Source organism: Hyla sarda, chromosome 4 (genome assembly GCF_029499605.1).
Source record: "Hyla sarda isolate aHylSar1 chromosome 4, aHylSar1.hap1, whole genome shotgun sequence".
In the NCBI taxonomy this organism is placed as follows: Eukaryota; Metazoa; Chordata; class Amphibia; order Anura; family Hylidae; genus Hyla; species Hyla sarda.
This window is the reverse complement of record NC_079192.1, coordinates 289,361,690-289,374,211: the sequence shown is the minus strand read 5'-3', so window position 1 is coordinate 289,374,211 and position 12,522 is coordinate 289,361,690. Positions and strand designations below refer to the sequence as shown.

General features: G+C 40.3%; 1 protein-coding gene across 1 annotated transcript in view; it reads left to right on the top strand.

The window, feature by feature from the left end:
• Nucleotides 1-12,522, top strand: part of LOC130369339 (dynein axonemal heavy chain 3-like) — a 919,716-nt gene that overhangs the window by 861,627 nt on the left and 45,567 nt on the right. The window contains exon 48 of the mRNA XM_056574479.1: nucleotides 2,480-2,617. Within this exon, the coding sequence (XP_056430454.1) occupies nucleotides 2,480-2,617 (138 nt within the window). The remainder of the gene's footprint in view (nucleotides 1-2,479; nucleotides 2,618-12,522) is intronic.

Sequence of the window (12,522 nt, the reverse complement as noted above, 5' to 3'; positions counted from 1 at the left end):
CTGTTTTATTTTTTTTATGGGAAAAGGGGGGTGATTCAAACTTTTATTAGGGAAGGGGTTAAATGACCTTTATTAACACTTTTTTTGTACATTTTTTTTGCAGTGTTATAGGTCCCATAGGGACCTATAACACTGCACACACTGATCTCCTATGCTGATCACTGGCGTGTATTAACACGCCTGTGATCAGCATTATCGGCGCTTGACTGCTCCTGCCTGGATCTCAGGCACGGAGCAGTCATTCGTCGATCAGACACCGAGGAGGCAGGTAAGGGCCCTCCCGGTGTCTGGTCAGCCGTTCGGGACATCGCAATTTCACCACGGCGGTCCCGAACAGCCCGATTGAGCAGCCGGGTCACTTTCAGTTTCACTTTAAAGGGTTAATACCGCACATCACCGCGATCGGCAATGTGTGGTATTAGCCACGGGTCCCGGCCATTGATGAGCGCCGGGACCGACGCGATATGATGCAGGATCGCGGCGCGATCCCGCTTCATATCACGGGAGCCGGCGCAGGACGTAAATATACGTCCTGCGTCGTTAAGGGGTTAATCGTTGCATCCTAAGAGCCATTTTGGGGTAGATGAGATGTTTTGATCTCTTGTTATTCCATATTTGAGATTTTAGGTGACCATTTATGGTATATGGTATTTACTGTATAATACCATACCCACTGCATAGAAATTCAACCCTCTTCTTTTAACTCCACTGCACTTTGTATGCAGCACATGGTTAATCTTTGAGAATATAGTTGGACATGGAGGTAAACAGTTTAAGTATGGCATCCTGCGTCAAATTTGCCCACTGGTGACGTAGCTGGGTCTGTAGATTCTGCACACTCGTAAGTTTCCAAAGCTGGCACAGCATAAATGCTCAACAAACAATAAATTATTGATAAAGCTTTACAATCTAGACATTCTTGGAAAATCCTTGTATGTGATCATTATTCTGGTGAAAGATACCAGTTGGAAGTCCTGTCATGGAAGACAACACTTGTGGCTGCAAGGTGTCCTGCAGATATTACTCAACCGGTAGTGTCCCTTATATTACTACTAGGGGTGACTGACTGTAATATGCAATGGCCCTCCAGATCATCACATCAGCAGTTAGGGAAGTGTGATTCTCAGCAAAGGCAGTGTTGAAGCACTCACCTTGATGTCTCCATACTTGTCGGATTCAAAACAAAACCTTTATTTGCTGCTAAAGATGATACAGTTCCAGTCTGTAGCAGTCCAGTTTTCTCATTCACAACACCACTTCAAACAAAGGTCTGTCAATGGCAAGACATGTAATGGGTACCTTGACACCACACTTCTTTGCTAAGTACTTGACAGGAGTGGATAATCAAGATGCCACCTCTGTCTGGATGGTAGACAAGGAAACTGTGGGAGCTGTTTGTGCTTGTTGCAGATGAAAACAATCCTCTCTATTGATGATTTGTCTGGGTCATTCGGAACCTGACTGCTGTGTGTGAATGCACTCATGTAACCTTTGCTCCTAACCTAGCTTGGTCAGAACAGACTAGATGGCAGGAAGTTTGTTGGATGACGAATTAGTCCTATGATGCATCCCCTCTCAAAGTCTGTAGGTTGGGCAAAATGTCTTTAAGCATATCATAGTGAAATGTCTAGCAGTCAGCAATCTCTCACCAAGAGGTACACTATCCAAAAGTAGCACCTGAGAGTCTTTTTATAAAATAGGGGGTGAAGCACTTTTATGTCCTCTTGTAACAAAACCCGGTGTCTGATCAGAATGCACCTACCTGAGATATAACTGCATGCAGAGTTTTGCAGTAATTTAAAATTTCTATGTGGATGCATTATTTTTGTTCCTTAATAAGTGTACATAAAATGTAAAATGCTGAATAGTACTTTTTTCGCTTTGGATATTCTTTCATTTAAAGGCGTACCCAACAACAAACAACAAAGTAAAACATCCCTTCCTTCCCAGTATTAGAAAATAAGTGGGATTTCTTCCCATTAGTACATTCAGCTGTGACATGTCATTGAAAAGCAACCATGACATCTGCTGATCATGTCTGACACCTGGCATGTAGCCGGTGAGGCCTGATACAGTGACTCTCATTATAATCTCCCATGGAGGTTTGCTTTGTTTTCTCCTGGTAGTAAGAGAATTGAAGATATTCCGCAGTAGGCTCAGGTGCTGTTTAAGTGAAAACCAAGACCCTATTAGGCAAAAAGAATGAAGGAAGATCCAAAACTGGGACCTTTTCTAAATTAGTCTAGTACTAAACTGTAAAAAGGCATGTCCTTAGGCAAGAAGTCAACTATGAAGCATATGTACATACCAGATTTCATTGCATTGAACACAAGTAAACTAAAGAAATCTATGTTGGACAAAAGCATCAAATCTGTTATCTCAATCAAGTAGCGTATATACTGCCCTCAATAGTTGTCATCAAATACACAAAGGTCTATAATAAATATTCTAATTTATAAATGCATTTTTTTTCTTATAGGTGTTTAAGAAGCTTTTAATTGGATTATGTTTTTTCCATGCTCTTATTCAAGAGAGGCGCACTTATGGGTCTCTTGGTTGGAACACTCCCTATGAATTTAATGACTCAGACTTAAAAATAAGTGCCAAGCAACTCCAGGTATTGTATGCAACCTATTGCTATAATATAAACTAAAGCCCTGTATTAGTAATGATAAATAAAGAAATGTCCTTAATCATAGTTGACTCTGGTCGTAAAGGGGTTGGTTGTGAATGAAATGTGCCTTTGCCTTGTTTATTAATCAAAATAGGATGTTTTGGTATCTTTTAATGGATGCCTTATAAATAAGTGGCTTTACTGGTCAAACTACTGGTTATATATATATATATATATATATATATATATATACATATTATAGTCAATCCCTGGTAGACACCATCAGGGAAGTATAATAACCCTTAACTTAGTCATGATGATGGAAAAGGGATTTGAAATTAATATGTTTCTTTCTTTCTTCTGTTTTAAAATAAGAAAACATTTCACTTCCAATGGGTAAAAAAAAAAAATGTGATATACCACAAATGCTGCTGTTACACACCATTATAATAAAAAGGTATCAAAAAACAAATTTGATAGAGGGAGGTGCCTAATAATTAACTTTTAAAAATATCGGATAAAATCCACCACAGAAATCATAATACAGTGCTCAAATTGATCAAACACCAATTTATTAGTACAAAATACACGGATCGAGGACCAAATTGGGTATGCTCAATCCCAGATTAAATATGCATAACATTTAATTTAGAGTTATATCATAGGCAACTCTACTTTACAAAACCCAGATGGGTTTCAGCCGGTTTTGACTGGCATAGGCAGGGGATATACAAGATTGTTACTCTGATGCTGTAATGTAATAACTCAGCATATTTTTTACCATATCACAACCTGAGAGTTCAGGAATATATAGTGCTTCAGAGCCTCTCATCAATTACTCATCATGTAACTTTAACTTAACTGTATCTTTTGGATCTCTGATGGCTGTACCGGAGACCATTGATGCTGCTCTTAACGGGTGATCAATGGGGATTTTGTACCCTGGATGCACCATTATTTGACCTTACATTATTCTATCTAATTGTTATGGAAAAGAATATACATTTTAATGATGAGAAATTGATGAAAGACTCTGAAGCACTAAATATTCATGAGCTCTTAGGTTGTGATATGATTTAAAATATGCTGAGTTATTACATTACAGTATCAGAGTAACCATCTAGTATATCCCCTGAAGATGCCAGTCAAAACTGGCTGAAACCGGTGGGTTTTGTAAAGTAGAGCTGCTTATGATACAAATCTCAATGACATATTTTGCACATTTACTCTGGGATATAGCATACCCAATTTGGTCCTCGTTTCGTTCATTTTGTACTAATAAATTGGTGTTGGTCAATTTGAGCACTGGATTATGATTTCCGTGGTGGATTTTATCTGGTGTTATTAAAAGTTAAGGTTTAGGCACCTGCCTCTATCAAATGTGTTTTTTTTAATACCTTTTTTGTACTTATAAGCTGGGAGACGTTGGATCCCTTGTAGATCCACTATCATTGAACAAGTCTTTATAAGGTTACACACCGTTATGTTAGATATAGGAAGGCAGATTATTAAGTGTTTTGAAAATGTTTATATTTACTAATAATGATATCTCTTAACATGGAAAATGCAATAAGAATGCTAGAAAAGAATTAAATTAGAAAAAGATAAAAGGCTTGAAATCACCATTGTTAGCTGTCTATATGGTCACAATATAGAATGGCTTAATTAATATATTACCATTTAAATATGGTATATGGCACTTACTAACAAAAAATGCTTTCCAATATACCACATTAGAAGACCTACTTGCAGATATAATGTCTGCCAGACTTGACCTCAATAAAGGCTTAGTTGTTTCCTGAATGAACCTGAAAGTGGGGCAGAGGCTAACTTTTAAGATGGCTGTACACTTAAAGTCTGCCTGTCATAATAGGGACATGTCATAGGACACCCACCAATCAGCAGAATGAGTCAAGTGAAAGGCTAACATTCTGTGGCCCTATTGTATGTCTATTTCCAGACAAGAGGGATGAAGATTGCTGAGAGCCAGAGAGTGAAGCACTTAAGCGTTCTCTTCACTTTACTCCTTCTGCTGATTGGTGGGGGACTCAGCATCAAGGCCTGACCAATCAAAACATTGAAAATGTCCCTGTTACACGTCTAAGGTTTATTTTTTATGACAGACTCACTTTAATATAGCTGTTGACTTAATCAGCTTTAAACAAATGTTAGTAGAGAGAGAGAGAGAGAACTTCATACCCATTAGATGATCATGATTCATGACCTTTATCTAAAGTGTATAGCTATCTACAAGGCATCCCTATTCACTCAGAGGTCATTGCTGCTCAGCTTCCATTGGGGCTTCATGTGGTTACAGAAGCCTAAAAGATAGAGCACATAAAAAGTTTCCAGCACAGATCATGAAATTAAACATAGTGCAAAACATTATTCTAGTCACCAGATTGCCATATCTCTAGTAAAAAGGAAGTAAGCGCTCCATAGAATAATATTGTTTGGACTCAAAGCGTGAGATTGGTGTATAAATTAACTGCTCCCCCTAGGTGGTTGTGTAGTCACATACACAACAATGGAAAAGGTATAAAGGGTAGGTCTTCTGCTGCCCTCCGGAACATTTGAGGCAATGAATGGATACTTGGCTTGAAGAGAACCCGGCTCACGTCGCTGATCGACCAGACAGGTAAATTGGCTAAAAGAGGATTTATTGACGAGAAGCATTCTGGTCAATAAATCCTCTTTTAGCCAATTTACCTGTCTGGTCGATCAGCGCTGTGAGCTGGGTTCTCTTGAAGCCAAGTATCCATTCATATCTTTAGTAATGGCAGGTAGCCTGATTTCAGTGTTGTGTCACTTACTTATCAATATGGTGGCATTTTTATAAGCAAACTTCATTAGGTGTAGTTTGAGCTGAGTATGGGAGTCCCCCACAGCCTATTCTTCTTGCTGTACTGTTTAACTCACAGTATAGGTGTGCATATCACCTATAGGACTCCTGGCTCACACAGTGCTCCGCTCACTCTGCACACAGAGTACTTGGATTGTGACATACCGACAAATAAATGACAAACTGCAAAATCCAAGGTATCTGTCACTTCTTTACGCTGCCATAAGGCAGCATAAATCTGGTAATATGTCATTCTTAGGCTAAGTTTCCACTTGTTTTTTTGGGGGGAAAAACGCCAAGAAATATGCCAATTCTGCCGCATGGTGTTTTTTCAGCCAAAAAACGCTGCGGCCAGATGCTGTAAATTAATGATATTAGAGATCTGTAGTTTTGTATCTACCCTACAGTTGGTGTAATACTCAGATATGCTTCCCAGCAGATATAGAAATAATAATGGGGGATAAATCCATAGGAAGTGCTCTTTAACCCCTTAAGGACCCATGACGTACTGCTACGTCATGAGTCCACTCCCGTTCTATAACGCAGGGCCACGGTGTGGCCCCGCGTCATAGCGGGTCGGGCCCGGCACCTAGCAATGGCCGGGACCCGTGGCTAATAGCACGCAGCACTGATCGCGGTGCCACACGCTATTAACCCTTTAGAAGCGGCATTCAAAGTTGAACGCCGCATCTAAGGTGAAAGTAAAACCATGCCAGTTAGCTCAGGGAGCTGTCCGGGATCGCCGTGGCGAAATCGCGGCATCGCGAACAGCTTTCAAGACAACCGGAAAAAAAAGTGAAAAAAAAAAGTGAATAAAGATCATTTAACACCTTCCCTAATAAAAGTTTGAATCACCCCCCTTTTCCCATAAAAAAACAAACAGTGTAAATAAAAATAAACATATGTGGTATTGCCGCGTGTGGAAATGTCCAAATTATTAAAATATATTGTTAATTAAACCGCACGGTCAACAGCGTACGTGCAAAAAAAATTCTAAGGTCCAAAATAGTGCATCAATAAGTCCTATCAATGCAAATGGTACCACTAAAAACTTCAGATCACGGTGCAAAAAATTAGCCCTCATATCGCCTCATACGCGGAAAAATAAAAAAGTTATAGGGGTCAGAAGATGACAATTTTAAACGTATACATTTTCCTGCATGTAGTTATGATTTTTTCCAGAAGTACAACAAAATCAAACCTATATAAGTAGGGTATCATTTTAACCACATGGACCTACAGAATAAAGACAATGTGTAATTTTTACCGAAAAATGTACTGCGTAGAAACGGAAGCCCCCAAAATTACAAAATGTTTTTTGTTTTGTTTTTCAATTTTGTCTCACAATAATTTTTTTTTTCCGTTTCGCCGTAGATTTTTGGGTAAAATGACTGATGTCATTACAAAGTAGAGTTGGTGGCGCAAAAAATAAGCCATCATATGGATTTTTAGGTGCAGAATTTAAAGAGTTAGGATTTTTTTAAAGGTAAGGAGGATAAAACGGAAATGCAAAAGGGGTTAAAACATAACCTTTACTATTTTGATAAAATACATCATTAATAGTGACCCATTAAAAATTGATTACATTTGCGCAATGTACCAATATGCATATAGCCCATGGGCTATGGGCTATATGCATATTGGCACATTGCGCATATTGGTACATTGCGCAAATTTAATCAATTTTTAATGGGTCACTGCTAATGGTGCATTTTATCAAAATAGTAAAGGTTATGCTGTAAATCTATGAGAAATAGCAACATTCTTTTTCCACTTGGTGTTTTTCAGTTTGGTGTTTTATTTTATCCTTTTGATGTTTTTTCACTCTTTTTCAGCTCCTTGGCGGTTTTGCAAAATCGCAGCATGTTGAGCCAACATCATTTTTTTCCCCCTGAAATCGAGGCGTTTTTCTCCCATAGAATTCTATGGGAGTAAAAAAAAAGAAAAACGCCATGTGGGTTGGCATTTTTGCTGGCGGTTTTTATTCTTTTTTTGGACTTTAGTGATCCAAAAAAGTGATGGAGATACATTTTTTAACAAAATTTCATAGGGTACCATTAAAATAAAATAATAAAAAAGATACAGTAGTGAAAAATTTTATTTATCTTTTTTTATAATGACATTTTTATACAATGTTTTAACAGGGATCAATTTATGCGGGCGGACAGGGCACTAAAAATGTAGCCGACAATAATAAAAATGTAGTGTGTGTGTGTGTGTGTGTGTTTTTTTTTTCACTTTTATTTCTTAATGTTTTACATTTTTTAGTTACTACTACTACTCCAAGCATGGAACACACTGTTCCATGATGGGAGTAGTAGTACCTGTACTAATTGACAGATCATCCCGGTTTTGTTGCGATCCTTCTGTATAATGTATAGATGCGGCCGGCCGCTCTTCTATAGTCCCCTGCACTGCTGTATATATACACCTATTCATATTTCCTGCAGAGAGCTGTGATTGGCCATATGGTTCCAGCTAATCACAACTCTCTATGGGAAATATGAATAGGTGTATATATATATACGTCAGTGCAGGGGACCATAGAAGAGTGGCCGCCCGCATCTATACATTATACAGGAGGATCACAGCTGGTGTCAGAAGTGACATCCACTGTGCTCTTTCCTTAACTGCAGGTTCTACTGCTCCCAACATGGAGCGCACTCTGCTCCATGCTGTGACCTGTAGTACCTGCATTAGTAGACAGATCGCAAAAGGTGTCCGAAGTTACAGTCACTGCGATCTGTCTATTAATGCAGGTACTACAGCTCCCAGCATGGAGCAAAATGTGTGCTCCATGTTGTGACTAGTAGTACCTGCAGTTAAGGACAGATCACAGCAGGTGTCAATCCTGACACCCGATGCAATCGTCCTATCTATTGCAGAGATGTGGAGCGGCATTCTCCTGCGCTCGCATCTCTGCTCTGTGCTCCGGCCGGCCACTCATTCATATTTCCCTCTGAGAGCGGGGATTGGCCGCAACCATCTGGTCAATCACCACTCTGGGCGGAAAATATGAATGAGTGATGTGAATTTTTATTCACATCACTGGACGGCCGGAGTACAGAGCAGAGATGCGAGCGCTGTATAGAGCCGCTCCCCATCTCCGCTATATTATAGACGATTGCGGGTGATATGTCTAATAGTACAGGTACTACTACTCCCATCATGGAACAGTCTGTTCCATACTGGGGGTAGTAGAACTACCTAAAAAAAATGAAAATAGAGAAAAATAAGTGAAACACACACGCACTTTATAAAAAATATATTTTAAATACATTTTTTCCCATCCTGACTGCATCCTTTTTTTTCTTTTTTCTTTTTTTTTGGTACCCAACAAATTTTGAAAAAAAAAAAAAAAAAACGCAAAATGCAATTCCCACTCAAATGCAAAAACGCCAGAAAAAAACGTCAGACGCAGGAAATTGCACTGGGGTTTTTTCTGGTGATTTTTTCAGTGACAAAAATGTTTCCAAAAAAACCTAACAAATGGAAACTTAGCCTTAACCCCTTGGGGACGGAGCCCATTATGACCCTAAGGACGGGAGTATTTTTTGCAAATCTGACCACTGTCATTTTAAGCATTAATAACTCTGGGATGCTTTTACTTATAAATTTGATTCCGAGATTATTTTTCGTGACATATTCTACTTTATGTTAGTGGTAAATTTTCGTCGATACTTGCATCATTTCTTCGTGAAAAATTCTAAAATTTGATGAAAAAATTTAAAATTTTGCATTTTTCTAACTTTGAAGCTCTCTGCTTGTCAGGAAAATAGACATACCAAATAAATTATATATTGATTCACATATACAATATGTCTACTTTATATTTTGCATCATAAAGTTAACATGTTTTTACTTTTGGAAGACATCAGAGGGCTTCAAAGTTCAGCAGCAATTTTCCAATTTTTCGCTAAATTTTCTAAATCGGAATTTTTCAGGGACCAGTTCAGTTTTGAAGTGGATTTGAATGGTCTTCATATTAGAAATACCCCAAAAATGACCCCATTATAATAACTGCACCCCTCAAAGTATTCAAAATGACATTCAGTAAGTGTGTTAACCCTTTAGCTGTTTCACAGGAATAGCAGCAAAGTGAAGGAGAAAATTCTAAATCTTAATTTTTTACACTCGCATGTTCTTGTAGACCCAGTTTTTGAATTTTTACAAGGGGTAAAAGGGTATTTTCTCGAGTAAGAAAATACCTCATATGTGTATGTAAAGTGTTCGGTGGGCGCAGTAGAGGGCTCAGAAGGGAAGGAGCAACAATGGGATTTTGGAGAGTGCCAGGACAGCAAACCCCCCCCCCCCCTCCTCATTGCACACTATTATAGAAACTACACCCCTCAAGGAACGTAACAAGGGGTACGGTGAGCCTTAACACGCCACAAGTGTTTGACAACTTTTTGTTAAAGTTGGATGTGTAAATGAAAAAAAAAATTTCACTATGCAGTTTTTTCCCCAAATTTTACTTTTTTACATAGTGTAATAGGAGAAAATGCCCCCGAAAATTTGTAACCCCATTTCTTCCGAGTATCGAAATACCTCATGTGTGGACGTCAAGTGCACTGCGAGCGAACTACAATGCTCAGAAGAGGAGGAGAGCCATTGAGCTTTTAGAGAGATAATTTGTTTGGAATGGAAGCATTTACAAAGCTCCCCATGGTGCACGACAGTGGACCCCCCCCACATGTGACCCCTTTTTGGAAACTACACACCTCAAGGAATGTAATAAGGGGTACAGTGAACATTTACACCCTACTGGCTTTTGACAGATCTTTGGAACAGTTATTACATTACAGTATAATTACATTTTTCATTTTCACGGACCACTGTTCCAAAAATCTGTCAGACACTTGTTGGGTGCAAATGCTCACTGTACCCCTTGTTACATTGCGTGAGGGGTGTAATTTCCAAAATGGGGTCACATGTGGGTATTTATTTTTTTGCGTTTATGTCAGAACCGCTGTAAAATCAGCCACCCCTGTACAAAAGACCAATTTAGGTCTGAAATGTACATAGTGCGCTCTCACTCCTGAGCCTTGTTGTGCACCCGCAGAGCATTTTACGCCCCCATAAAGGGGTATTTCCGTACTCAGGAGAAATTGCGTAAAACATTTTGGGGGTCTTTTTTTCCTTTTACCTCTTGTGAAAATAAAAAGTAAAGGGCAACACCAGCATGTTAGTGTAAAAAACTTTTTTTTTTACACTAACAGGCTGGTGTAGACCCCAACTTTTCCTTTTCACAAGGAGTAAAAGGAGAAAAAGCCCCCCAAAATATGTAGTGCGGAAATACCCCATATGTGGCCCTAAACTGTTTCCTTGAAATACGACAGGGCTCCGAAGTAAGAGAGCGCCATGCGCATTTGAGGACTAAATTAGGGATTGCGTAGGGGTGGACATAGGGGTATTCTATGCCAGTGATTCCCAAACAGGGTGCCTCCAGCTGTTGCTAAACTCCCAGCATGCCTGGACAGTCAGTGGCTGTCCAGAAATTTGTGGAGTTGTTGTTTTGTAACAGCTGGAGGCTCCGTTTTGGAAACACTGCCGTACAATACGTTTTTCATTTTTATTGGGGGGGGGGGGGGACAGTGTAAGGGGGTGTATATGTAGTGTTTTACTATTGTTTACTATTTACTAGTGTTTTTAGGGTACATTCACACTGGCAGGACAGCTCATACTTGAAGCAGGAAACTTACTGTTAACCTGCCTGTGTGAATGTACCCTGTACATTCACATGGGGGGCAAACCTCCAGCTGTTTCAAAACTACAACTCCCAGCATGTACTGACAGACTGTGCATGCTGGGAGTTCTAGTTTTGCAACAGCTGGAGGCACACTGGTTGGGAAACCTTCAGTTAGGTTCTGTTACCTAACTCAGTATTTTCCAACCAGTGTGCATCCAGCTGTTGCAAAACTACAACTCCCAGCATGCACAGTCTGTCAGTACATGATGGGAGTTGTACTTTTGCAACAGATGGAGGCACACTGGTTGGAAAACCTTCAGTTAGGTTCTGTTACCTAACTTAGTATTTTCCAACCAGTGTGCCTCCAGCTGTTGCAAAACTACAACTCCAAGCATGTACTGACAGACCGTGCATGCTGGGAGATGTACTTTTGCAACAGCTGGAGGCACACTGGTTGGAAATCCTTCAGTTAGGTTCTGTTACCTAACTCAGTATTTTCCAACCATTGTGCCTCCAGCTGTTGCAAAACTACAACGCCCAGCATGTACTGACAGACTGTGTATGCTGGGAGTTGTAGTCTTGCAACAGCTGGAGGCACACTGGTTGGAAAACCTTCAGTTAGGTTCTGTTACCTAACTCAGTATTTTCCAACCAGTGTGCCTCCAGCTGTTGCAAAACTACAATTCCCAGCATGTACTGATCACAGAAGGGCATGGTGGGAGATGTAGTTATGCAACAGCTGGAGGTGCGCAACAACAACTCCCAGCATGCCGAGACAGCTGTTTGCTGTTTGGGCATGCTGGGATTTGCAGTTTTGCAACATCTGGAGTGCTACAATTTAGAGACCACTGAACAGTGACCTCCAAACTGTGGACCTTCAGATGTTGCAATACTACAAATCCCAGCATGCCCAGACAGCAAACAGCTGTGTGGGCATGCTAGGAGTTGTAGTTTTGCAAGATCTAGAGGGCAGTATAGAGATTACTGTGCAGTGGTCTCTAAACTGTAGACCTCCAGCTGTTGCAAAACTACAAATCCCAGCATGCCCACACAGCAAACAGCTGTCTGGGCATGCTGGGAGTTTCTAGTTTTGCAACATCTGGAGGGCTACAGTCTAGAGACCACTATAGTGGTCTCAGACTGTAGCCCTCTAGATGTTGCTAGGCAACTTACCGGCTTCCGTCACATCCAGGGAGCTGTCCTCTTCTGCCGCACGCAGCCCGCAGATCTCTGTTGCCGCCCGCCGATCACCGTCGCTCCGCTGCCTCCGGACGGGTAAGTGGACGTCGGCACCCAGTCCTCTTCGTTTTACCCGTTCTTGCCCGCCTATTGTGGGTGGGCAGGACGGGGAAAACGAAAGTTAAGCCCCCCCGCCCC